The sequence below is a fragment of the Dromaius novaehollandiae genome, chromosome 2 (assembly GCF_036370855.1).
Source record: "Dromaius novaehollandiae isolate bDroNov1 chromosome 2, bDroNov1.hap1, whole genome shotgun sequence".
NCBI classification, from domain to species: Eukaryota; Metazoa; Chordata; class Aves; order Casuariiformes; family Dromaiidae; genus Dromaius; species Dromaius novaehollandiae.
This window is the reverse complement of record NC_088099.1, coordinates 53,397,919-53,425,898: the sequence shown is the minus strand read 5'-3', so window position 1 is coordinate 53,425,898 and position 27,980 is coordinate 53,397,919. Positions and strand designations below refer to the sequence as shown.

The 27,980-nt window shown below is 39.4% G+C and overlaps 1 protein-coding gene across 4 annotated transcripts in view; it reads left to right on the top strand.

Annotated features, from left to right (window-relative positions):
- PDE1C (phosphodiesterase 1C) overlaps positions 1–27,645 on the top strand; it is a 296,093-nt gene extending 268,448 nt beyond the window's left edge. For all 4 annotated transcript variants that reach the window (XM_064506536.1, XM_064506539.1, XM_064506537.1 and 1 more), the window contains 3 exons: positions 2,960–3,259; positions 6,573–6,647; positions 20,565–27,645. In XM_064506536.1, coding sequence (XP_064362606.1) covers positions 2,960–3,259; positions 6,573–6,647; positions 20,565–20,578 — 389 coding nt within the window. In that variant the 3' untranslated portion in view covers positions 20,579–27,645. The remainder of the gene's footprint in view (positions 1–2,959; positions 3,260–6,572; positions 6,648–20,564) is intronic.
- Positions 27,646–27,980: the final 335 nt, after the last annotated feature.

The following is a 27,980-nucleotide window of genomic DNA, read 5'->3' as shown; positions in this document are numbered from 1 at the left end:
ATATATAGAGTAGACCATAATAGATTCTGGATTTTTAACTTTTAAATGTGCTTTGTACCCATTTGCAGTGACTGCTTTGCATAAAGATTTTTTTTCTAAATGTGCACATGCAAATGTCAAGTTATGATTCAAGTAGATGTGCGCACATTACTTAAACAAAGCTGCTACTGGTAATATGTTTTGGTAAAATATTTCATACCCATTCTTTACAGGGTATCCCTACAGTAAGTGTTTAGTTATTAATACTTTAACTGGAGGGGGAAAGTGTTTTATTTTTAAGTACCTGATTAAAAAAATCCCTCTGGCAGCTCCTGAGGGTCTAAGGAAGAATAAATTTATGAGTCCAAAGCAGAGAACTCACCGGTCTGCATTATTAGACATGGGGAGTCCCTTGAGTAGATCATTTTATCTTTACCTTTCTGGCAACCTTTAGCTCAGAATAGCTTATTTACTCTATTTTTTTTCTTTTTTGCCAGACTTCACCAATAGCTCTGATCAGGGCCCCAGTTTATGTGTCAAAGGGTAGGAGATTTGGAGAACAGTTCAGGCTTCTGATCATCTGAACTCACTGGTTTTCAAATTATTTATGTGTTTCTGGGTGCCTTTACCGTGTTGACATGCATATTCTTTTATCCTGAAAGATTTATGCAAACAAAAGACTCAGCATACATTTCTATGGACTAGGGACTAAGGAGGTGTTCTTGGACCCCAGTGTCCAGGAGTCAAAACCCTCTGATCTGCTGCTGTCTTATCCCTGACTTGCAGCAACCTCTGTGTCTCCCTCCATCTGTCTGGCCTCACTTGGCCATATGCAGCAGGGCCTGCCACTCAGTAGGGGTTTAAACTGCCGACCCTTGTCAAACCGGTATCTTTGCAATGCAGTAAGATGCTTCTATGGTAAAAGTAAGAATTATTATTGAAGGACAGATAAAGCAGCTAAGAGTTATTCAGCAACAAATGGCAGCTGGGGATCATAGGGGAAAGAAAACCATCTATTATTATTATTGTTGTTATTATTTTTGTTGTTAGTATTATTATTCAAGCGTTTGTAGAATACTGTCTTCCCTTTGGAAAGGGCATTGTCCCTAGAAGCATCAGTGTGTTGTTTTTATCCTGAGTGTGATATTTATGGCAAATGTCTTGGACTGTGTGGGCTAAGTAAGTGAGTTTATTACTGAGCTCTTTTTGCTTAAAGAATCATCATTAAATAGCTACAAATTAAAAGGCGATATAAACATACACCCGGATGTGAAAAGCACCATGTAGAGTAAAGTATTTTCTGACACTAATTTTGACAACAGGCACTCATCCAATAGTACTGTAAGAAACCCCAGTCTCTGGAGCTGAATCTCTCTCCTGTGGTTCAGGTGCAAAACATAGCAATTTTTTTTCAGACCCTCAAATGAGAGGAAGCCTTCTGTATACCATAAGTCTTCAGGCAAATATCAACATGCATAGCTGAGCTGTCTATGGAAGCTACCATGGATTTCAGGAATGATTAATAAAGTGAGGGAAGCTCATATCTAATTTAATTATATTTTCATGTGAGCCATAATTTATTCATTTAAAAATTAATTAACTTTAGTTAGCTGCTGGCAAGAAAATACAGATTGGTATAAAGATGGCTTTCCCCCTTTCTCTTTTGTATATCATTGGTAGATTTTTCTCAAAACTAGTTCCTATTCACTCATTAGAAGTATTTGAGAAGATACTTAGAAATTCTTTTGTAATTTTTATTCCTTGTCCAAGACCGTGGTCATGTAATGCACAAAACATCTTTGCCGTAGGTGTCAAGAATGCTTCAGCTGGGCTGAAGTAGACTTCATTCAATATTTTATAGGGTGTGCTCATCTGCTTCCACAGTGTCTCAGACACCAGGAGGTACATATATTTGTGATTCCTGTCAAAGGGTCTGAATTGAGAGTACCTGAGCTACTCAGCTGCATTTGCAGTATAACTCCTTATTCATCATGGGAAAGGGAGAGAAATCCATAGTGGCTCTGCCTAGAGCCTGTGCATCCTGGCCCAGTTTATCAGCTCGAGCAAGGCACTGTGGGACTGTGGCTCTATGCTACTTCCCGACCCAGGAACCTGCACAGAGTTGCTGTGGCTGAGTACCCCTGGGGCTGTGCTGCCCACCTGGGCTATGTAGCGGTCTCAACACTTGGGGCCAAAGTAATTTGCAGCCTATGTTAAAATTAACTGTTTTCTGTTGCATCAGGACACAGTGTTTGGATAGGAACAAGAGCAGTATTTTAAATGGGAGAAATTGGCTTCTCTGTGAATTTATTTTTCTCTGAATTACAATATTTTGAGATGCTGCTACTGTTTAACATTCACTTCTCACTTTATACTTTTGCATATTTGTGCGTGACTGTAGGATACTTTGGGATGGAAGGGTAGGTACTGGTAGCAATATAGAAAGGGCAGAGTTACAAAGAAAGGATAACAGTAAGTGCAAAGGAAAAGATTGGGAAGCTTACATTGGAAGATACCTGGAATCAGTGGATTTTCAAAGAACCAGGAGTGTTTAGGTGCTTAAAGTTAAAAGGTACAGTATGAGATAAACTGATTTGGTGTGACAGGTTCTTGAATGTCAGAAATGAAACTAATTTCCCCATTCCTAAAACCTTACATAACTAATATCTCTTTTTAATTTTTTTAAAATTTTGGAGGAACCCCATTTGCAAAGGTGGACCTTACATGGTAAAAATAGACATGCACATAATATACAGTTAGGTCAACATGAAATGTTTTTTTAGAAACCTTTCTTAAATGTTCTTCTGTGCTCTTTTTCCCTTGCCATTCCCTTGCATTTTCTACATGTATCTGAGTAGAAGTTGTTTGCATGTAAAAGGCTGAAGTGGTTTTAGATGCATGCGTTGTATCATTCGTGTAAAATTTACTGATAATCATGGCTTCTTTTCTCATTTTGCTTCTCCCTTTGCTGAGGATGCAGAAGAAAAAGCTAAGAAAGAAGCAGAGGAAAATGCTCACCAGGGAACAGAGGAAAAGAAAACAGAAGAAAAAGATGAGAAGAAGCCAGCAGAAGATGCAGCAGCAGCAAAGACAGAAAATAGCAAAGAACCAAATGCTGGGGAAAACAAAAGTGCAGATTCCAGTAAGAATCATGTAAATGGGACTCGGCAAATCGGGGTGAACAAACATGAGGCCACTCAAGGGAAAAATGCATCTAGGACAGATAAGGGAACGGACTCTCATCAAGCAATGGGAGAAGAGAAACAGCACATCCAGAATGGTAAGTTCTGTTCTTCTACTGAAAGGTGAATCTGTTCCTAAAATCAGTATCTCACCTCAGCGATGGGGGTACCTGAACAAAAGATGTCCTGGAAGTTGGTATAGTCTCCTCCATATAGGAATTGGAAACTGTAAATTAAGTCCCCAGCAGTGTTCACTTTTGAAGGAAAGGACAGAATAATTTTTCTCATGGAAATGAAGGAATCAGGTATGATCCATACCTAAAAGCTGAAATAAATCACTGTTTTTCTTGCTCTCTTTTTTATTAGGGGAAATGTGAGCCTTTTTTTGAGAATTGTTGGCAGAAATTTCATTCCAGTATTTTAACTTGATTTAGAACGGAGTCCACATTTTGTATGTGAAAAAGGTGGAAAAGTACTGGAAAATTACATATCATATTAAAAAAATTCTTAGACATGTGAGAACAGATCAGTTGTCTCTTGGCCATGTGCTTCACCTTGCCTTCCCACCTCCAGCTCTCTTAAGCCGTTACCAAAAAATGGCAGTGTAACCACTTGTGACTTCTCACAAATTTTCAGCCAGTCCCAAACCACAAAAAAACTCAGAGGTGTCCTTTTATGAAAAGTCTGAGTGAACATACAGGCCTATAGTATGTCCTGAGAGTGTTAGAAAATTCAGGCCAAGGTCAGTAAAGTAATTGTAGCTGACAGCAAGTCACTGGGAACAATCAGCCTTGAAAGTACAAGGCTCAGGTTTTTGGTTTAGATAGCAGCAGAGGCAGGAATTCTGTTTAAAACATTCCTGATCTATTTTCCATGTATGTCACTTGTCTGCAGGGCTTTCCCACAGTTAGATATTGCTCTGCTATTAGTATTTTAGTTTGGAAAGACTATGGGGAGCCATGCTATTGTTTTCTGTCACGTATGGAATTTTTCTTCAGTGTTATGTCAGTGAATGGGAACAAGCCCCCAGGAAGACAAAAAGGTTGGGGACATGTGAAATCCCAGTCAGACTGCACCAGATTTTGCTTCCAAAATCCTCTGTTTTATGTGCTTCTAACAATACAGGGGTTAAGTGTGCACTAGTGCTTTTTGACAGTTCCTTTTTTTTTTTTGCAATGTCTCTCTGTTGCAGGTGTCAAAAATGCTTTGAAAGGAACTATAATGATTTCTGAAAATTAGTGTCTTCCTCAGGAAAAGAAATCCTGCTCTTTAATTTATTGGAAAAGTCCTTTATGAGGTACAATCACTGCAGGGTCTTTGAAGACTGATGAAATGTAGCGTTCATCTCTCTGAGTTCACTGCAGCTTCCTTTACGCCTATATGTTAATATCTCATCGTAAAGTATTCGCCTTATTATCTCTCTGCCTTTGTAATCCCTTTCGAAAAGATTGTTATGATCATTGTTCTGCTATGCTGCTGGCAGTATGGCACGGTAGATATTACAATATTCAAAAGCGTCCTATTCCTAATAAGTTATATTCAATGAAAGTTCAGAAATTGTTTTGTCAGAGGAGTTTGAAATCTCTCTCAGTCACTGCCCACATGCCTTCTCAGAGGGATCAAACTATGAAATAATATACTTGTGGGTATTCATCATCTCTGCCTGCACACACTTACTCTCAAGCAAATTCTTTATACAGTGGTCAAATAAAGTGTTATTAGATTATCATTGTTATCAGCTGTATGGTGATGGAAGGAATGTGAGAAGACTTTTGTGCTTTGTTAGATACCTTTTCATTTCATTTCTTGAAGACTGTGTCCTGCTTTTACGGGCTGCCTTCCTCAATCAGACATCTCAGTCCTGCTTGGAGCTGCTCATACATCTCTGGCCATATGGGACTTTCTGAAGGAGTCAGAGTCAGTAGCAATGTGAACAGCCGAGGAGGTAGCTGGCTGTGCTGTGTCCTCATGCTTTGATTTTTCTCTCACCCACACAGTGAGCTTAATACGAAAAACATGAAAGTTCTGGCTCTAAATGGAAACTGGACAGGACATGTTTTTCCATCTCGTTAAACATTTTGAGACTTCAAAGCCATTCCTCTTTTATACTATGGTGAGACTTAATTAGGAGAGAGAGAAAGATCAGTCCTCTGACATCCAAGAATAACAAGTATGCCAGCAGTTAGGGCACAATGTGGAAGAGGGAGACCTTGTTTCACTCCAGTTTTTTTTTTGAGTTGTTCCAAAAGTCCATTGATCCAGAGGCCATGGCCTCTGGAAGGCAAATCAGATCCTGTTTAACACATTGATATCTATCATCCTGATCCAAAGGCCATGAAGTAGCTGTAGTAACAAAAATGGTAATATAGCTGGAATAACCATCACTTTGATATAGCCATCTAATGTACCTCTCATTTAGAAAATTCTGAAGTTATGTTCATTATAGCTCTTTCACGTTAAAGGGTGGGTCCCAAATTCAGAGCTGTTGCTTCAGAAGCAAAAAGAGGGCTGCCTCCTCCCATCTGTGCAGGCTTTCATTGCTGCTCTGGGCATCTAAGAGGAGGAGACCTTCCCTGCTGCTGCGGCTGAATGTGCCCCTTACTACTAGATCTCTCCCTTAAAGTTATTTTTTGTTTAACTTTAAATTTGGCAAGAAGCCATTCTTATTCAATGAGGTGATGGTCTGGGAAGGTCTGCTGTGCTCGACATATGATTAATACCTGGCAATAGCAGACAGAAGTTGAGAATGACTCTGGTGAACCTGCCTGTCTTCATAAAATGCACCCCAGCTCCAGTTGGCATTTTCATTCTGCATCAGATATTGATCTGCCTTGCTTCCCTGGTTTGCTATAGAGACTCTAAAACTGGTACTCACTGCTAGAATGCTTGACTATTCTCCGAGACCATCATCAAAGGACTAGCCAAAGTGAGTCTGTGGATAAAGAAGGCTGGTAAGAGAAAGTGAGACAAAATTATATAGGACTGTCTGGGATATCTAAGGTGATTCTCTATTAGAAAAAGCTATAATGAAATCTTGGAGGGTCTTACTCAGTCATCTGAAGGCACAGATGTTTCAGAGATTGATTTTGAAACAAAGGTTGTGCTCCAGGTTTTTAATTTCCTACACACAGCCAGAGGGAGTATGAGTTTGCATGTGCACTTAAAGAGGTATTAACAATTAGAATACATTTTAAACTAGATTGCAAACCTTGATTTTGTGTAGAAGTTGGATAAACTTTTTCTGGTGCTTTATTCTTTTTGTAAATGTATAAATCCCAGTTCTCTGTGAATTCATGTATTTTCTCCTAAGGAACACATCTTTCTGATGTTCTAATTTGTTTGGGTTGCAGACATGAATAAAATGTTCTCTGCATAAAAATGCTTATAGTATTTCTTACTACTTTTCTTTAGGTGAATTAAAGGAAGACAATAAGTCAGACAAAAAAGATCAGTCTAGTGTGGGAAATGAATCAAAGAAAACAGATGGTAAGGACTTAATATTTTATTACATTTTTTCACCCATTTCTATATTCAGTCTATTGTTTTCTAGACAGCCATAGTTTGTTCTAAAAGGAAAAAACTGTAGTAACCAGAAACAAACTTAACAAAAGTAGTCATCAGATTTGACAAAAGCCATTGGGGCAGTCTTGGGGAAAATCATCTCTTTCACATAATACCTAGCAACACTGAGTTGTTCTGTTGGTAAGCCATCTTCCGTACCCATCGATTTTTGTGCAGTGCCTGCAAAAAAAATCCTGGATTATTAAAGTTGCTGAATAGGAAATGCAGATTTGTGAGGTTCTATCTATCTGACTTCCTTTGGGCCAAATTCTACTCTCAGTTAGGACGGATTGCATGGGGGATGCACAAAACAAAGCTAAGACAAGCCCTGTGCAAGGTTCCCCTGCTTTTTATGGTTGCATGTTATACTATGCCAATATAAGCACAAAGCTTTCTTGGATTAATTGTGTAAGTGGGAATTTGCCAAGTGCTATGGAACCACAGGTGTGGGAAGCAAGCATGAGCAAGCACATTAGTGTAGAGGCCATGTTAAGGACAGTATAGCAAAAGGAGGTGTCTGACATAATCCCAAGTTGGAGAACAGTTCCTTGGGCATTTGGGAATAATTTCAAACAGCCCTGAGTCTTTTGTAAAGGTCCACAGATGTTTTAGTAGCCTTGACAAAGTGGAAAAACAGCTGTAAGGTCTATGACATGTTTACTCTTTTGCACCTCCTCAGCTGTGCACCATAGGGCTCTGAGATAGTAACTGACCCCACATTGTTCCACAAGTGATTGCCTAAATGTGGGATAGCAATATAAGTGGAAACATATGTGAGAGCTAACATCTTCTTTGTGTGTGTGTGCCTAAGTTAAATCCACTGAAACATAAGTATTCCTAAACATAAATTATTAATACAGTACTTGGTTTTGATGGTCAGGAAAGACAATCCCATTTTAAGTACTGCAGCTTAGAATGATACTGTATTTTCTAATTTATTGTTTCCTTTTAAAAAGTTACTTAATATTCCTATTGCTCTGGCAACATGAAAAATAAGAAGAAAATGTGATGCCCCGACAAAGAATGTTGAATAATTAATCCAGAAGCATGTATTAATTTTGGACACATAAGTATGTACTTTTTTAAACAGCCCTCTTAGCAAGGATTGTTTAGGCAGATTTAATTATTTTGTTAGAAGGTGGTACTGTTTACACACTTGAGAAGTTTCTGTCAGGAAAACAGTCTCGAACAAGTACCATTCATGACTCTTTCTGCAGTTATGCTATTAATTAAGCGCAAATATTCAAAGAGCAATGTGAATCTCCAGATGTGTGCACTGGTGTATATAGCTGTAATGGCCCCAAAAGGATTAATGGGCAGAACGACTGCTTTCCCAGCTGCAGTGAGTGATGGCTTAGCAGTGGCTGTGTCGGAAAGCAGCAGCCCTGGCAGGACAAGGTGGATGCAAGGAGACTGAGGCTCTTCTACGAAGGCTTAGGAGCAGCAGCCCTGCCAAGGGAATAGTCCCAGAAACCCCTAAATTTGAGGATGAGGTTACATTTGAAAGCCTGGATTCCCTCAGGAAGGGTAGGGGGGCTACAATTTAGTCCAGCTGGAGGACTGAGAGATGTTTCGTGATGACTTGAACTGCGAGGGAGTAATTTGTTTCTTTATGACTAGCTAGTCTTTGCGTGCTGTCAGTTGTTTAGTGCCTGCTTGTTCTCCTGCAAGAAAATGTTCTACTCATCCCCTTAGGTAAAAGATCGATACCGTGGGACAGGTTGATTACAGTGAATAAGCAACTGTAAGCACTTGAGGACAATTTGTAGGCTGAATGTTTTTCATTCAGGCACAGTAGAGAGGGATTATAGCTAATGATCTCATTGACAGAAATCAGGAGAAAAATTGTGAATGATGTGCCATGGAAAGGAAAGATCTATATTTGGCACTTTTGTTTTGACAAATTCTGTGCAACCTGTTCTATCCATTACTCACGCCAGAATAAATCTCCTTACCAGCCGTGTGAGGGAGGCAGAGAAGGGTACATTAGCCATGGATAATACAGGGCTGTTTGCAGAGTACCAAACTATTTACTCGAACATATGCTTTCTCATGTGCCGGTACACGGTCTTTCATGTGCTGGAAAAAAGAAAAAGCAGAGAGTTAGAAAGATGAAGGTTATAGCTATATTGCACTCACCAGTTAGTTAGTGTGTCAGACTCAGCCTAGGCCTTTGCAGCATCAGCCCTGGTACTTGGGCATTACAGCCTCTGCTGAGTCAGCAGCTGGGGTGTATTCACATTAAGCAGGTGCACATTTATGTAGATTTATCAGGTCCTGTGAGAGCTAAAGCTTTTTCTCCGCCACCGACAAGCGCTAGCTAGAGCCCTGCACCCTTCTGCGTCATATGCTGCAGCTTAGGTCAGACTGTGCCCGCATCTGCTACCCTGCCCCTGCTGCACAGGCATCCTTCACATGGAGAGGAAAGCCACAGAGTATACGATGCTGCCAAGTATACGATACTTGCACACATCACACTCTTGCACAGGGAATAATCCTGTTGAGGTAGCTCCTTAGAGTGAGATCAAGGTATGCAGAGTTATGCACATGCGTAGATAAATCTTGGTAGGATCCAAGTCCAAGGTGCTTTTTGAGCATGTACAAACGAAGGCTATAGTAGCATCTGGTTATTGGAATATATACATGCAAAAGATCTCTGATGCATGCCTGCTCCTACTACGCGGGGAACCAAGTAGTCAGGGTCACATGGGATAACCATCCCCTGTGGACACAGAGACATTGAACAAGTCTGCACTCTAGTCACAGGTGTGACGTAGCTGCTGTGTCTGAGTTACTTTTAAGCTACCTACAAGCAGGCAAGTAGACATGCCTCCCAGGAGGCATGGCTGTCTGAGCACAGGCTGTCTGAGACACCAGGAAGCACAGGCTGTCTGAGACACCAGGAAAGTACGTACACATCTAGCCAGAGCTTCGTACAACTAAGTCTATCCATACTAAAGCCAACTACTTTAAAGCTAGTTTGAGGATGTCCACATAAGCTGCAGTCATGCCTTAAATTTCAGCATTAACTGCTTCAAAAATCCTACACTAGTCCCCTAAATATAGACTAGTTTTCTTCTCATTTTAATCTGATCTTCAGATAGCTGCTTTGAGTAGATCTTGCTTTCATCTGTGGGACAGACATTCTTGTTATTCAGTAATGTACGTCTCTTCCAAGTGATATAGGGCTGCCATTTCCCATGTAAAGACAAAGTCCTATCAGAGACAACATCAGCACAAGTAGTTCATCAAATGTTTCCTGTGGGAGAGAACCTTGTTAAACCATTTTGGAAAACCTGATTCTCCCATGTGAAGTAGTTGCTTTTCAACACTTGGAATGGAAAATTGTAAGTAGTTGTCACATGGAAGTAAGTTTTTTCTCTGTTCACGAACTTTCTTTTTGCAATTTTTTTCTGCTCACATGACAAAGCTGTCAATAAATGAGGAAATTATTTCACCTTCTTCCACCTTCACATGTTATCTCTACCACCTCCTCGTTTTTTCCTACTGGGAAAAGATTCTACACTGTTAATAGAAAGTTTTCAGTGCAACACTTCATTCCAGGGCCCAAAGTGCAGTTTATTCTGTTATTCTTTTTCAGCTAAAAATTACAGAAAATTAGAAGGATGTTTTTATGTTAGTCCTGTGGATCTGTTATTCTAGTGGTAAACAAGCAAGTTCACAGGTTATAGCACAGAAATACAGTGGATATATGTACTCTTTGCTTGACCACTAGTACCTACAAAGAAATCAGTGTGCTTTGGGTATGTGTGAGGAGCAATGCTCCCACCTCGTGGTCGTATTGTAACCGTGCGTCTTGACAGGTGATCTTTCAAGAATATGTTCCTCTACACAGAGCAACAGAAAATAAAATAATAGGTAGTCTTTTAAATAGACAGCATCTATATGAGTGTGCATAGCAGGCTTACTAATATTGAGGCCTTTATCTTTCTATATTTTGATTATCTTGAGCTTTACTGTTGTTAAACAGTAGTTAAAAGCCTTTCCTATGGCTTCCAAGCACTGACCATGCCTTTGGTCTTAATTTTTCTTGGCAATGATTTCTTAATCAGCATGTTCACAATTCCCTGATTAAAAAGCTAGAGTGCAGGGGCTTCATTTCTTTCTGCTCCAGCTGTCCCCCAAAATTAAGTATTTGTGGTGACAGATTAGCTGGCACAGAGTATTGTTACCTGAGAATGCCTTTGGTGAAGGAACGTTTTTTTGCAGGGATTTGTAATGGTGGTGTGATGGAGCCATGATGATGCTTCCACATTTATTCTGGATATAATTGAATTAACAAGGTTCTTCCTTAGCTTTATTTAGGGGGAATGTAGCTTTTCACAAAGGCTTTCAGCAATTTAAGAGTTATTGGTCTTTGCAGCCTGATGTGGGTATGGTTTTCAGTAGTGCATTGTATATATCAATCTAGCCAAGATCAATAAGTAGCAGTGAACACTAAGCAGCCTGCTTCTTGTGACAAAATTCTGCTCCTGTTATTTGCATAATGCCAATGTTATTTGAAATGAGGTCATTCAAGCTCATAAATGAACATTTGTCTGTATATCCTTGGGTATGGTAAGAAGGGTAAATTTCAGTAATAATACAAGTAATATGCCATCTCTATTTCAATTCCAAAAGAGGCTGATTTCTCCTTGATTTTCAGAAGCAAAAAGCCTGTTTTGCTTTAGGTTCATAAGGCAAACACACTGGTTCTGTCCTTTCTGCTAGATAGTACTCTTGATAGTATGTGTCAGAATCCAGCAGTGGTGGCAAATTAGAATTGCAATAGTCTAAGAATATTTCTAAAGACATTTTCCTTCCATTTCTTATTTCTTTTATAGCCTGTTATTTTAATTATATTAGAGGTTATTGCCCTAAGGTAGAAACCAGAATGCATTGTACTGACACCTTTTAAAAAGCTTCCTTGAAAGCACAAGGACATTTTACTCTCCAGAAACCATATTTCACTATAACTTATTTTTCCTGAGCAACCATTCCATAATAGTGCAATGTAGAATAACTAGAGGGGGAAAAATCCTTCTGTACTTTTTTGGAATGTTTTGTGTGCTTTTTAGCAAAAACATGACCGTGTCTTATTTAGCACGTGGCACCTAAGGCAAGCTGGAATTTCCGTAGAGAGATGTACTTTGAGAAGGTCTTATGCAGTTTTAGTATCAAATAGAGGATAAACATTATGTGATGTGATTTTTGAAACTAAACACAAAATTTATTGTTAGCATCCTGATCTCAGGAGTATTACAGCACCATGGTGCATATGCTTTATGAGAATATGGGGATTATATAGAAAGGTGCCTTGTATAAATATGCATACGATTTTGCAACTTCCTTCCATTCTGTGTGTGTTTGTAAATCTTATGAAAAGCACCTGATTTTCCTTTGGGACTCTCTTATTTCTCTTTTTTAGCCTGCTTTCCAGGATCCTCTAGTTCAGGCCATGCCAGGAAGTTAGAGTGTTCTTAAGATGTTTGATTGCTTTTGACTCCTATTTCACTTGAAGTCACACAGTGTGGATATGTGACAAATGTAATAACTGGGAGTAGCATTTTCCTTGGTTTCAGATTTGAGGAAATATTTGAAATATTCATTCCAACTGCATAGTGTAAAAAAAATCAATGTAGGTGGGTTCTTTAAGTAGTTAACTTTACACAGGGCGTTTTCAGGTTATCTTTTGTCGTTTGGTTGTAATTCTGCTCAGAGAGAGCACGTGGCTGCAGTGCTCCTCAGGGATAATGTCCACTGCCCTGGAGCCATAGCAGGAACGTATAACACTCCCCTTGCAAATTTCTCCTTGATTTTGTATCATAAGACAGTTTATTGTGCCTGTCAGGGAACTGAGCCTGACCTTATGCTTGTTATAGACCATACTTACAGGCTTAGCCCTTCTTATCCCATTTAGGACAATTTGCCTATCAGTGTATAGGAGTGTCTCTGCTTCAGTAAGAGGAGGGTCCCTACTTGCCTACTCTCTCCATGAATTTATGTTCAAGCCAGTGGCAGTCAAGCCTCCTTTTTCCCTGTGCAACACAGCCCCGAAGGAGAAACAAGATCATTTCTGAAGGCAATGACTGAAGGGACAGAAGAATTTGAAGTGACTCCTGAAGAGAGTTTGGTGGCCTTTAGCCTTCTCCTTGTCCCTTCCCCACTGAACAATTAGTTTCTGATTTGGGCATCCCAGTCATAGTTATTTTACCAGATAGGGACTCTGATAAAGTAGCTTAAATAGAAGCACAAGGAAAGAAAGAACCCAACGCAATCAAGTGTATGGGAATCCAAATGTAAAGTCTGTACAATCCAAACTACCAGCTGGGTGCTTTGTGGGTACCTTCATGCCCTTTGCTTTGCCTGCTGGACCTGCCGGCTGGTGTTTCCCTGGGGGCAGAGGCAAAGGGACATCAGTGTCCTCAGGCTGCTCAGGCTGTGGTTCTGCCCCATGCAGTCAACAGAAGCTGGACAAAGAGCTAAGTTTTTGTAAAGAGAGTCATTTTACAAGTTAGTTTTCTATGACTTATACTTTAATACTAATATCTATTATTTATTACCGTTAATCAGTCCATCATTAGACAATTCATTCTTTCTGCTGCTTCTAAACTGCTGCTTAGATATTCCTAATGTTTATAACCTGGGACTTGGAGGCTATAGGTAAAAGCGGAAGAAGAAAAACTCCAACTTGTATTAGTTGAAAGGTGCAGTTTGGGAATTTGAGTCCAATTCAACACAAGTGATTGTCAAAAACAGAAAAGACTGAGAAAAATCTAAATGAGAAGTTTTGCTCTGAAATTATGTTTCTGTTTTACATTTGCACCAGCTTTAAGTAAATGGTAAAAAAGAAAAGTTTTATTTGGGTCAGATAAGAAGCACAGCCTGATCTTTCATTCCCTCTCCACCCCCTACCACCGCTCACAAAAAAGAACCACCTCTCAACAATTGTCATTTTGCCATGAGAGAATGAAAGCAATTACTTATGTCTGACCCAGAGATAAGCATTATTCTAATTTTTCAGTTTAGTCACTCAATCAAAGAAGCAATTATTTGCCTAGTGCTAATTACAAAATTCTGACTCTCATCTTTTGCTGAAAACTTTGCTGGCCTTGATTATCCTTCTGGCTATGGTGGCTTATGCCTCTTGTGCCTTGGAAAGTACTGAGGTTTTAGTTTCCATCCATGACGGAGCAGCTCTTTATGAAAACCATGATCCAACTTTTACCACGAATATGGTCAGACCTTTTTATTATGTTTGATTATCAAATATAGAATATGCTTTTGCACTTCTGTAGGTTGCTCTGCATAGTGAATCTATCTTTTCTTTCATATATACTTTACTCAGGAAACTCAAACACTTTTGGTGTAACTAAACTTTTGCCAGTTCATCCATTTTATTTTCTCTGCTGTTAGGATTTTCCATAATGTGTTGGTAATCATAGAATACATAATAGAACGAAGCTAATCGCTTTCTTCCATCACTGAAGTGATTTCAGGTCATGTGTAACACAAGCTGTCAAACAAAAATAAAGCTCAAGATCAGTGTGAACAGGATTAGAAATTGTTTGAAGTCGTGACTGATTTAGGGATAATTATGTGCCAAAGTTTGAAAATCAGAATACCTTCTACGCTAATACCATTTTTTCCCCTAGCAAAATGAATGTTAAGCACTTGGGTCATCTGCTAAATTAGAATGATGGTATTTAAATTCAGTTACGAAACAAGCATGAAGAATTTTTTCCCAACAGTATTTGTTCTTGTTTTCCCTTGCTTTAAACAGGATCAAGGCACCTTGAGTAATGGTCTGTTTTCTTTGGAGAAAATAATCTCTCTAAAATTTCTCATCCATTAAAAAGACAGATAATGGAGATGAATTAACTTATAACACGTATATCTTCTTCGTTTCACTGATCTTCTGAACTTTGTTCCTTAGGCCTCATTCGTCTCTGGTGCAACAGAAGCAAAAGAATAGCATAAATATGCACAATTTATTTCTTTACAGTCTTAATTCTCTTTAAAAAGGCTTTCCAAGTGGCTTTAATATGAGAAAAAATTGTCTAGTGGTGAGAACTGAGCACTGAAATTTTGGACTTCTTCACTGTGTTCTAAATCTCTAACTCTCTAAATTCTAATTCTAACTCTCTAACTCTCTAAATTCTCCCTAAATCTCTAACTGAACAGCTTTAGCAGTGCTTTTCAAATGGGAGCACCTACAACTGAGCACATTTTGGCATGCAGGGAGACAAGAAGTACCCAGACTTCTTGGAATAAGCTTATAAAATTAAGGGGTCACTCCTGCAAGGTGCTGAGTGAGTCAACAAAGGAATTAAACATGTGACAGTATCCCATGGAAATCATTTAGCACTCGGTCCTGCTAGCTGCAAATACTTCCACCATGTGTAGTATTGGGGATGACCACCTTCTGGATTATAGGTTATCTGAAACCAGTTTACTCAGACTGTTATTCCCTCACTGCACTGCCTCAGTAGTAATTGTGGTATGACATCAAGTGCCGTACAGCAGTTTATCATTTCTGTTGTCTTTTCAGCCAGTACCTGGATGGGGGAAGCAGACTTTGGAATAGCCTTATCCTAATAAGTCTATTTATCATATTTGAATTGTCAGAGAAATGGGAGTAGGAAACGGGGTTTTATTCCAAATTTTCATCAGTCCAAATATTTCTAAACTTTCTTGAAAGCTGGAAATTCTAATTAAAAATGTGTTTCAGGAAATATCCTCATAGGGATGTGACATTTGATGTCAGTTTTGAAATGTTTGGGAAACTATCAATTTTGTTTACAAATGTGAACATTTTTAAACTCTTTTTTTATTTATACAGTATTTTTAAAGCTATTTTGTGGGAATTTGTTTTCTTTGAATAAGTGAGGGCAGAGGCTAGTTTCAAACACCATCTCAGCTTTCCTAAGAATACTCAAATAGCCACACTAGACCAACCAGAAGTCACTTGAGCTCTCTCACCACCTACCTGATGACATTTCGTATTCAAGATCTTAACGAACAAAGAACAAAAACAGAGCAAGACCTTCCCCACACCTTCCTGACTGCCAGAGATCTAAGGCATAAGTCAAATTTTTGAATTAAATAGCTCCCAATGGATTTTTCTTGCACTAATTTGTCTAATTATCTTTTGAACCCTGTTACACTTTTGGTATGCACATCCTGAGGCAACACAATTCAGAATTTTCTTATGCATTATGTGAAAATAACCTTTTCTTGTTTGTTTCAAATTTACTACCTGATAATTTCGTTTGATACCCCCTTCATGTTCTGTGAGAAACAGTGAATAATTGTTCCCTATTCACCTTCTCAGCGCTGCTCTTAATTTCATTTACCTTTTAGCAGGTTCTCTGTGCAGCTCTCCCTTTTCAGGCTATAGAGTCCTGGTCTGTTTAAGCTTCATCTGTTTAATCTCCTGTCAAGTGAAAGCCTTCTGACGTGTGCTGCTTATGTATGTTAGAATGCAACACAGCGACAGGTTGTGTTACACGCTACTGATGCTGGCATGGGATGAGAGCATCTGATTTTAATAGAAATGAGAAGGCCCGAAAGATACATTTTTTTTCTCTAAATTATCCAAAATAGAATATCCAAACCACAATAACATTCGTTTTGACATAGTCGTATGTTGGATTTTTTTGTTGACACCTTTATGATTTCACAACCACTTTCACTGTTACTGAAAAGACATCACCATGGGGGTTTGAATAAGGGATGTACTGGATGAATATGGTTCACTGAGCCTCTCTTCTTTTACTTAGCAGGGAAAAAATATATATATATGTTTTAAGATTCTGTAGTTTTTCTGTGCAATTAAAGCAGACACTCAAAAATAGCTTGGGGTAATATTATCTCAGGGCAAAGCTATTTGGTACTGTGGTGGAGTTCTGCCATCCTATAGTAATACTCATATAGCATGCTAGGAAGATCAGATTTGTACACGCTAAGCACTACTTTTTCACAAGTGAGCTGCAAGATTACCGCAATCTGCTTAGAAAGAAAATCCGAGGGTATAATCCTGGATGATTATGGTGTCATCATATGTCTCCTTCGTTATTAAATATGTTTATAATGTTGAAGGAATACAGAGTTGAGAAGAGACAATGGGGAGCACGCAATAAACTCACCAAAGCTTTATTAATGGGGAGAGGTGTGTTACTCAGCGGAGCAAACTTAGCAGTTTGTGTAACCCCCCCTGCTCATTAAATACTTACTCCACATCACTCTGTCCTGCAGTTTGCATTTGGCTTTTATTTTTTAGGAAAGAGAATAGCAAGGTTTTCTTTTAAAGAAAATTTGAAACTCACAGGGCTGAGCCTTGCCTCCTGGTGCAGCCTTGCACTGGAGGACAGGCGGCGTTGCCCTAGGCTGGCTCCCAGGAGCATGTTGCTCTCTGTGGCTCTGGAGGCAGCGATGAAGGGATGAGGGCAGGCATTCGGCGAAGGGGCAGGATCGGCCATCTCCAGAGGCTGTGCTGAGAGACGTTAGCTTATCATTTCCAGCTGGTATAATTAGCATTGCACTCAGTGAGGATCTGGGACTGTGAGTCATTACAGAACAGGTGTAATTTTTGAGTCAGTCTAAACTCTCACCTCAGTCTAAATGTCTCTGGGGCTCTGTTCCTGTTCTCCAACTGGGTAGCAGATTGTAAAAGTTTGAATTAGACAGGCATAATAAATGCCAACTGCTAAAACTGGTAATTCTTGTAAGGCCTCAGGACTCCCAAACATTTGTTTTATCACAAAAAGAGAGGCAAATGTGTGAGATTAATCACTGATTGTGCAAAACCGAGAGCCAGCTTCCTCGTTGAATGGATGTAGTTATTCACTGAATGATTCTGTGTAAAGGAAAAGACAAACTGCTGTATATTTCCCCTTCAGTATGTCAGAATATAGAGTATCATAGTAAACATGTACATTCATGATCCAGCGAGCACATGTTAAAAATTCCATAGTATGAACTGCAAGCTGAGAGCAGAAGTGGACTTAATAATCTTCTCGCAGTGGGAGCTGGTATTGCATAAAGAGCTCTAGGAGTCGCTGGTGTTTGCATTAGTGATCAAGGGGAGGGTCTATACTCAATCTTGATAAACAATGTAAACTCAACAGTGATGTTGGCGAATGGAGGCATGCATTCAGATGAGGCTATTTCAGCTAATAAAATTCAATATATGCCAAGTGAACTACTTAAAGTCTTCCTGTGTACAGAGCACTGCATATTCATTCTTTTTCCTCTTTCAATTATCTCTGTTAATGCATACTAATATTTGCACTGGATCTATTGTGCTGAAATGAAGAAGAGGCTGAATCATATCCAAGGTTAGTGTAGTCTTAGGGAAGCTATTTTGTATCCAAAGGGAAATTCAGCGAGGAAGCCAATGCATTTGCTCCACCAAGTAGAAAACAATTTAAAGTAAATGCTGTACTAGAATGTTCTCATTGAAGCTGATGATGTGGCTAACAGAAGCAAAAAGCAATATATGACTCAGTTCTCTGCAGGGAACTTCTGGAGTCTGGAAAAAACATTGCGTTTTCCCCTGTTTTGTTAATGGGGATGCGAGGGGCGAAAAGAGATAGTCCTGTGAGTATAGATGGCAAAGGAATGGAAGATGGCACATTGGGTGGTACTTACAGCTCTGTGTCAGATTCCAGCTGCAATTCAGCAAATCATCTAAGAGATTCAGAAATAATGACCACCCAAAGCTGTCATTTTATCCAGTTAATGGACCTGTCCCCTTCCCTTCTTTGGGGTCTGTATCTTCTTCTTAGAATGTGGCTCATGATACATCTCATAGGAGTATTAGGGTCCCTTTAATGACGGTAAATCAGGCTGAACTTTTTAGATGGGAGACGTCAGGAAAGTGTAGTACTACTGTTATAGTTGTTACTATTGCCCACTGTAGATTATGCTCTCAGTTGTGCTGGGAATGTGATAATCCAGTCTAAATAAATCCAATGAAATGCTAAAAGCTTAGTTCTTTACAGTAGGGGCTTAGACTCACATCAGTGGGCAAGATATTGTTGCAGCAACTTTCAGTGGACCATCCTAAAAGAGAAAGTCCCCTTGCTAACTACACAGTAGAAGAAAATGACACCAACTCACTAACAAACCCTGTGCAGTCACTGCTATGCGTGCATCAGAGGTAATATGATCCAGCAGCAAAGCCTTAAGGTTTTTGTCACTCCTTTTTTCCACTGTCCTAATAAGAACAAAAATTCCTGTAGACAAAAGAAACTGGTTTCTGAAAGGCACACAAAGACTTACTGATATAATCACATCTTCCCAGGCAAGCACACCCCTTCTTCAGTTGAATTTCCTTGAGTGAGAGATGCTTTCTAATGCACTGGTAGTGCTCTGCCAATATCAGCATTGTTAGAATAACAGTAGCTAAGCAGAGTGCCAGGCATATTCAGGGAACTGGTTGGGCCAATGTACACTAAAAAACTACTGTATAGAGGGTCCTTTTTCATTAGAAATAAAGAAAAAAGTTTCTTGACTTCATTTCTTCCTCAAGGAGATCTGTTGATTGTGAAGATTCATGTGGTACAACCGCATAGAAATCAGTTGTGTTTGTACATTCAGGATGAAGTTAGTCAAATATAGCCTAATTTTGAGGCTGAGGGAGTTATTAATATTTGTCCAGAGAGTTAATTCTATTAGCTCCAATTGGTTATTTTGGGTTTCTAAAGAGGTCAAGGAATTTAATTATCTAAGGCAAATCTAAAATCCTAAGTGCATATTTATACATCATATCTTTGCTGTGAGAGATTTTTTTTTTTAATAGCTTGTCCATATGTACCAGACTTATCAAAACTCATTGTACAGCAAGCTGTAGCATTATGATGGTCAAGGGCAATATTAACAAGCTCTTCCTCACAGAGATATTTTTCTGTGTATTGTAAACTTATAGCTTTGACAACATGTCTTTTTCTGCTCTTGGCACAGATATCACATGCAAGAGCCTGTTCGATGTTAGTTGGGCTGGCCATGCAATGAGCAAGGATATGGCTTAGCTCCATCAACACGTGTTTTAATTTTTCTGTGCATTGTTTTATTTTCTAGTCTGCACCTGCAGATATTGTACAGAGACTGACTTTGCTACTTGCTGCCTTGGGCAAATGGCTTCTGGAGATTAGAATGTGACCACCAAATTCACAAGCCATTGTAATCTGATCAGCATTGTAAGCTGATACAGCTTTACGCTTACCATATCGAATTAGCTTTCAGTTACAGAAAAGTCAAGCAGGCTGTATAATGCACATCCTTGGTTAGATCTCAGGCACATAAGGTTTGCTTTTCATTGCAAGGTCTTTGGGAGAAAGGGTCTTTTAAAGATATGGTGCTTTTGTGCTTGGAATATTTTCTTTTCCTTAGCCAAAAACACATGTACAGTGTTGTTGGTTTTACGGTCAAAAGCGTATTGAAGTAGCTGGTGAGCAAGTGTGATCCAGAGAGCCCTAAACCAAAGAAACATAATGGTTAGACCACACTGAATTCTGCTGCATGATCTCAGTGATGCCATAAATTGACCTTCCACTGCTTTAGCCAGAGCGCAATGAGTTTTGCTTTGTGTAGGGCTGAACCAGTCGAGTCAGCTTGATTGACTTCCAGTCAAGTCAGTCTGATTAGCTGACTTAGCTTGGCTTAGCTTCGGTGCACCTCACCATGTGGACTTTTGACAGTTAAGTAAAGACGCACTGCTTGGGGGGAATGGGGCTGTCTAAACTGATACCCATCTTTTTCTTTCACAGAATACCTTCTCCTTGGACACAGGGAAGAAAGGCAGCATTTGACCCTTTTCTTTTTCTTTTTTTTTTCCAGATACGGAAGAGTAAAAAAAAAATATAAAAAAAAAGAGACTGCAAATTTCTTTCATCATTTTAGCTGAGCTTCTTCATTCCTGTTCTCCTCCTTCCGCAAAGACCAGTTTCTGGGGAAGGCGTTAAACAACTTTCAAAACACTCCTCCTCCCACTGGCTACTTCACAATTAATGACTCTGGGTTCTAGGGTGGGGGCCTTGTTTTGGGCATTGATTTTATTTTTATTTGTTTGTTCATATGTGTGTGCATGTGTGCATTTTTTTGTTGTTTTGGGGAGCTTTTTGTTAAAAAAAATCTGGTGGTTTCCTGATGCAAATGGTTCCATTTTCTGGACAGGTCAAGCAAATAGATGAAAGTCATCTTCAAAAGTCAGTATTGCCCTTTGCTGTGCTTCAGCCTGTGAAACCCACATGAAGACTGTGCAAAGAATATCAAAAATCATGGGAAAAAACTTGATAATACTTCACTTTTTTTTTCTTTTTCCCAAGAGTCTTTCCAACTGCCAGTAGACAGAGAATTTGACTTAAGTTTTACCCTCGCTATAGAAGGTTTTGTGCATATGCATGGTGAATTTGTAGCGTTAATTGACCATTTTTTAGGATGTGATGCTTTCCCTGCGTGATACAATGATAGCAAAATGTTTTTATTTCTAAACTGCAGGTAAACTCACTCAATCCTTGGTTTTATTGTGTTTTTGCCGTTAGTGAAAGGAAAGAAGAATCAACAAAAGTGGTATTCCCTTGGGGCAAATTTTGTTGTCAGACTCTGAGTGCATATACTTCTTGACGTGTCTGCCTTAACTAGAGATTACAAATAATGAGTTGTTTCCCACATTTGTTCATGGGCTACTTGTAACCGCTCTTTGTCTGACCTGAAGATCTAGGAAAAGAAGGGTAGCAGGGAATCACACAGATCAATTCTTACTTTCATCTCAGTGTGACATTTCTTTCATCACTGATTGAATGGACAGGCCAAAGGAAAGGAAAAACATCACTGGAGAAGTACAGGTAGAGAAAAACAAAATGAAACAGTGTGTCCTAAATACACTACTGGAGTCAGTAGATATAACTGTGGCATCCAGTGGAGCTAGACACATGGAAAGAAGCCATCATTTTGGCCCATTTTAAAGAGGAAATGTTAAAAATATCCCCCTAAGCCCTTGATTCAGGAAAGTATCTTTTTTATGAAGAGTGTTAAACATTTATGTAAGTGCTTTTCTGGCTTGGGATCTCGGTAGGGATGCAGTTAATTATAGGTACTTTTGCCTATCTGTGTGGAAATCAAGACATGCATATATACACATACACTTGTTTTCTGCCTGACTCCCCTTTCATTCAGGATGCAGTCTTGCTGTGCTAATCATATATGTATTTTACAAGGAATTTGACTGCTGTCATGGCTCTTCACTATGTAGAGAACATACAAAACATTGGCTTAGGAAGGTAACTCATTCTCGTGTTCAAAAGCACAGGACTTTACCACCAGCCTATATGAGAACTTGAGCCTCTGTTCCTGCTTAAACTGTGCATGTACAGGGATGAACTTCACGTAACACTAGTAAAAGTCACAGCAGTGAGCTCAGCCTATATCCACATTTAAACATGAATACTTTCTCACTCAGGAGTGTTTGTGTCTGGGGTTTTGATTATTACGGCTAGAGACATTTTGAGTTCTTTTTTTGGACACCAAAGTTTGAGTTTGTTCAAAGCCAGATATTTAGATTAGGTTCATGCTATGAAAAGGTTGCACTTAATTCCATATTTTAAGAAGGAAGACATGCAAAAATAGTTCTTGCAGTTCTTCTCAGAACTCACAGTTAGCTTCACTGTACTGGCTCATTCAAATAAAATAAATAGAAGGGCACAGAGTGTTCCCATTTGTGAGCTCCTGGTTCAGTGGTAGCTCTGTGCACATATCCTGGGGTAGACTTACTGAGGAAAGAAACGGTGCTGAGAGGACAGTGGCTCCACAGGCAGTACAGACTGTGCTCCCTGTCATGCACTGGGAAAAGGGCTGTGTCATCCCACAGCGCTTTCCCACCTCCCCTTTCCACCCACCGTGAGCATCCAGCCCCAACAAGAGCGGTAGAATATGAGATCCGGCTTTGACCAGGCTCTTTAACGGGACATTGATGAAATATCACTAATACGGAGCTAAATACCACACTGGTGACTCAGTCCCTGAAGTGAGAGGGAACATACCCTGATTAGGAGCTTGGTCAGTGGAGCAGAATTTAGTCAATTTTTTTTTTAAGTTACCCTTATGCAATGTACAGTGATTAAAAATGCCTTAGATCATGCAAACTGGAATAATTTAAAAATGAAAATCTTTTTCTTCATCTACTTCTGATATTTATTTTCTTTCTTTCTGGGACTGACTCCTTTCAGATAGTGAAGCAAGACTGCTTTGTTCATATCTGGTCAGTCCTTGCTTCTCATGCACTGGCACGAAGGTGTGAAATCAGACTGGAAAAGGCTTTTCCTTGACTGACAAAGTTATTCACCACTAGCAGAAACTAACAAGGGAATATGTTGGATTTGCCATCCCTTGGGGCTGCAGATCCAAACTGGATGCTGTTCTGGAAGAGATGCTATAGTCAAAGAAGTTACTGATTGCAGCACAAAGGTATTGCAGTAAAATGTTTTGCGATATACAGGTGGACAGATCTAGCTCTAAGATTTTCCTGCTCTCTTTAAAGTGTCTGAGTATGGTAGAGTGGTACAACATTTTTGATTTATTTTTTTATTATCACTTAAAAAAAAATCCCCACGAAATCTCTTCTGTTAGCTTGGAATGATATAAAGTGCAAGCGAAATGTAGAAATTGAGATCCTACAAAGAGACTAGGCCAGATGGAAAAATCTCTCATGGGGTCTCTTCCTGGGATCACACCTACATTACTATACTCTGATTATCCGCCTCCCTGGAGCACTCTGCAGCATTGTGCTAGTGCATCGTGAGCCAAGGAATGGTATGTTTAGACACCTCCCAGTTAAACTAGAGATCAGCCACTGTGCAGTTGTGTAAAAAAATAATAAAAGTTAAAAAAAATATATTACAGAACGGCTTTCTCTTATTTTATTCCACCAAAGAAAGAAAGAAAGAAAAGAAGGATTAGGTCTGTATCAGCTAATGGCATGACCTCTGTTTATAAAGAATAAGAAAGGATATCTGCTGTTACATCCTTACCGAACTTTCCCCTGGATGTATAGAAATTATGTTTTCAGATGCCTTCTTTTTCCAGCATCTCTAAGACTATCCAAGTAAGGAATAAGCCAGAAAAACTGAAAATATAGGGCCAGTAATGCTGGCCTCGTGCTGAAGTGCAGTAGACTTATTTGGGAATGCCTACAAGCAGGCACCACGGAGTCTTATGGGGTCAGCGAGCACCTTATGGAGGGAGGAATAGACAGGGAGGTTGTGTGCCAATGAGATGGTACACTTCTGCCTCTGTGAGGGGACTGAATATGCTCTCCGAAAGCTTTGCCTTGCTGGATGAGCACCAGACAACTTTTACTCCCCAGAAAGTGTTGTCTAATGTAGGAAGGAGAATCCAGACACTTTACCCCCTTAAAATAGGGAGGGCTGTCATTGGAAGTATCCCTGCCGATGTTTTCTCCTTTAGCTGGAACTGGTCTTGAGGGATTTAGCAGCCCTCTCTCTCATGGTGATTTAGCACTTGAGCTCCTGACTACACGATAATTAAAAAAAAAGGAAGCAATATGTCATTATCCTGGTCATTACTTAAATGACTCAAAGGGTGACAGGTTCTCTGGTCTGCACTCAAGCAGTGATTTAAACTGTGTGTTTCTGCGACAACAGTCAAGAAGTGTTCACACATATGAAAAAAAGGATTTGTTTATTTTGAGCTTTTTAGATTATAATGGCTGTGAGGCACCCTTTCAAAATCAAGTACTTATGCACACCAGCTTTCCTTGCAAGCTACACAACTTCTTTTGTCTAAGTTATGTAGTCAGATTTCTGCATTTCCTTATAAAAAGGTGATATCACTGTTGCTTTCAATGTTAGGGAAAAAGTATAGTTGCCATAAATCAACTTTTTTGCTGCAGAGGCAATAAATAGGCAGGTGATTAAAAAAAATTTTAAAAAAGCTTTGCTATTTTAGGCTTAAAACATACTTCAAAGTAGTCAGTCTAAGCAGACTGATACTCACCTACAAGTGCAGCCTTTTATGTAGCTTCAGCTGCTATATTTTCATACAGTAGGATGTATAGTAGCAAAACAAACCTGGAATTTGGGAGCCTGGTTCTGCACTGGTGAATGGAAGAGGCAGATTCCTCTTTCTCACTGCATTGTTTCTTGGACATAAATTGGTGGTTGGAAAGAAACTTTCCAAAATGTAGTTGCTTATGTCAGAGAAAAATGTTTTTTACCACATACCATTTGAATACACAGTGTTTGAATATGCACAAAGGTCATACATGCTCAATCTAGAAGCAAAAACAGTTCGAACTAGACAGTTTTTAGTACGGTAGAGAAAGCTGCTTTGTAATCAGGAGATCCATGAGCTCACCTAGTTAAAGGGAACAGCAAACACTTTCATTGCTTGTCCTTGCAGATTCTACAGTGGATCTCAGACCTGTTTTTTAATTAAAAAACACGATAATCCATTCAGATTAGAAATAGTGAAAACTGACTAGGAAAGTACTTTTATGGCCTCGGCTAGAATCAACTAGTCTATCTCCAGGAACTCACGGGATGGTCTTAAATATTTCTTATTGGCTCATTTTTCCTCAGAGATCATTTTGTAATAATGAAACTTATCCTCTGCTGATCTATATGTCAGCCATTTATACTCAGCAAATGACAGCACAATCAAATCCTTTTCTTTTAATCTACCACCTCATCCAATAATTAAAAGCAAAAAAAGAATGACCCTGTGATTTCCTGTGTGTTGAGCCAGTGCCGATCTCAGGGGTGTGCTGGTGCGATGTCCGAAAGCCAGCATGCAAATCTGGTAACACCCCAGCTGATGCTGTTAAAGAGCCTGGATTATGTTATATAGACTCCATGCAAATTGCTGGGGAGAGCAGCCATCACTGCTGGCCAGGTAGAAGGGAGAAAAAAATCACATTTTTCACGTTTTTAAGGCACAATTTCTTCTCTCACTGAGGAGGGTAAAGAAGCTTATCCCACAGCATCAGCAGGTCTGCCTCAGTCTCAGATTAACATCAGGTGTATGTCCTACACTTGATGTGGGCAGACGAGTTTTGTAATCCCGAGCACCCCTTTCCCTGCCTGATTGCTGTAGTCAAAGAATAATCATAGCACATGACCACTGCTGATGACACTTTTCTGTTAAAATGAAATGTGGTCCATGCGTTTCCATTTGCTGACTCCATCTTTTCTCCTTATGTTTCAATTTCCTTTTTTTCCTGAACAAACATAGAGATCTCTGATCTGTACCCAAGCATGATTGTGACGTTATCAGCCCTATGCTTCTCTTAGAGGCACGAGCTCTCTGCTCTGGTGAGTCGAGCAGAGGGTGGAAAAAATGGAGCTACTTCCACACAAACTAGCTCAGGACTCAAAGCAACGAAGGCCTCCCAGTCCAGAGCCCAGTCTCAGCTAATTTGCTTTGCTATCTAAGCACACAACAGCACTCACTCACAAGCCTCACAGCACGTTCTTGGCATTTTGCATTCTTTTGATTGCTTCCCAGTGCATGTGTATAGGCTGTGGCGTTCTTGTAACCCCCAGTTTTAGAAGCTATCCAGTGGCAGGAGGAATACATGTAATCCCATTGTCTCTGCTGGTGGTTGTAGGAGTGCATGTAGCAAACAGAATTACTTATGGCCATTGAGGTTTTCTAGTGATGAAACCTAGCAGTAGAATGGCAGAGTGGACATTTTCCTTTTCTTCTTGCTTGGATGATATTTTTATACAATTTTATATGCAATTTTTTTAAATATTTGCTATTTTTATTGTAGGGTTCTGGTTGGGGTTTTACCAGAACTTCTGGTTGTCTACAGGCCCAGATTCTCACAGGAATATTTTCCTTCCCTTTCCTCCTCCCCCTTCTTCCTCTCTAGGCAAAAGCCATTGCATTTGCAACATCAGCTTACAGCAAAATAACACCTAGGGCCTGATCACTCTTTTAGTTGCACTGAAATCGAAGGAAGTTGCATGCAAAGTCTTGCTAGTCCCACTGCAGCATCTGGGGCCAAAGGCTAAATAACCGAAATATGTGTATCTTGTTAAATGCAGGACAGTCCTGTGTAAAGCCAATGCATCAGGGTAGTGCTGTCTTCCTTTGCTGTGGTAGGAGCTGCTTCCACCACAATATATCTAAATAAGAAAAATCTCTCTCTGTTACTACAATGCTACTTTTTGCAGCCACTTTAGCGAGTAGGCACTTCTAACAAAGGCATATGTTGGTGCACTGGCTACCTTCAGCAGGGAGGAAGGGTGAACATTATGGCTTACCTGTGACAGTAGATTTCACTGCTCTTTACTTATATGTACATAGTGACAGGTCCTAATGAAGCTAAGGAATGTTAAACCTATTCGTAAGGGGGATAAGGGGAAATTAACCAAATTCAAGGATCTTGGTCTTGTAAAATAACTTTTCCTCAGCTGGCATTCTGCAGGGAATTCTATGTATGAAGTTGAACATAAACTTTAGAGTATGTTTTTATTAGCAGAACTGATAATGGAGATGTCTTTCTTGAACTGAACTAAAGCAAACAATATACACCTGTTCTCTAACATTTTTCAAGGAAGCAAGAGGCAGGTTATTGTACTATTTTGCGCCAGGGGATGGAAAACAAATCAAAATCCATTTTGAAAGCAAAATTCAATGCAAGTTTGCTCTTGGGACTGGGTGGGTAGGGTATCCAAAAAACCTATTTGGTTTGTAAAGACTCATTAAGGAAAAAAAAATGCAAAACTGATATGAATCATGCCATGTAATGCCAAGTATTCTCAACTGTTCTGAGAATAATTTTAAACAGTATATATTTATTGTCAATTTCTTATTTGAAAGAAGAGGCTTGTGGTCTCTAAATGTATAAAACATTTTTCAGCATTCCAGTTCTTCTGTAACTGAGTCCATGTATGTTCATCTTATTACCAAATAAAAACAATGAGGTCTCTGCTCCATTTGATTTGAAGTGTTAGAAGGTTTGATTTTGTTCTGGTGCTTTCTACATCCATTCCAGGCATGGGACTTGCCATTTTTTTTCCGGTATCCAGCTCCAGAGTCCTAGTACAGTCCTAGTCAATAATCAACTATTTTTTAGCAGAGTGGGAGCATTGCTTGGACAGCATCCATTGCTCATCACAAACCTCTATGAGAAGGATGAATTAATGGCATTATCTCATTTCCTAAAGACAGTAAAATTGTGGTAGAGGGTGGAAATATCTTGTTTAAGGACTCTGAGGTAAATCTCTACCT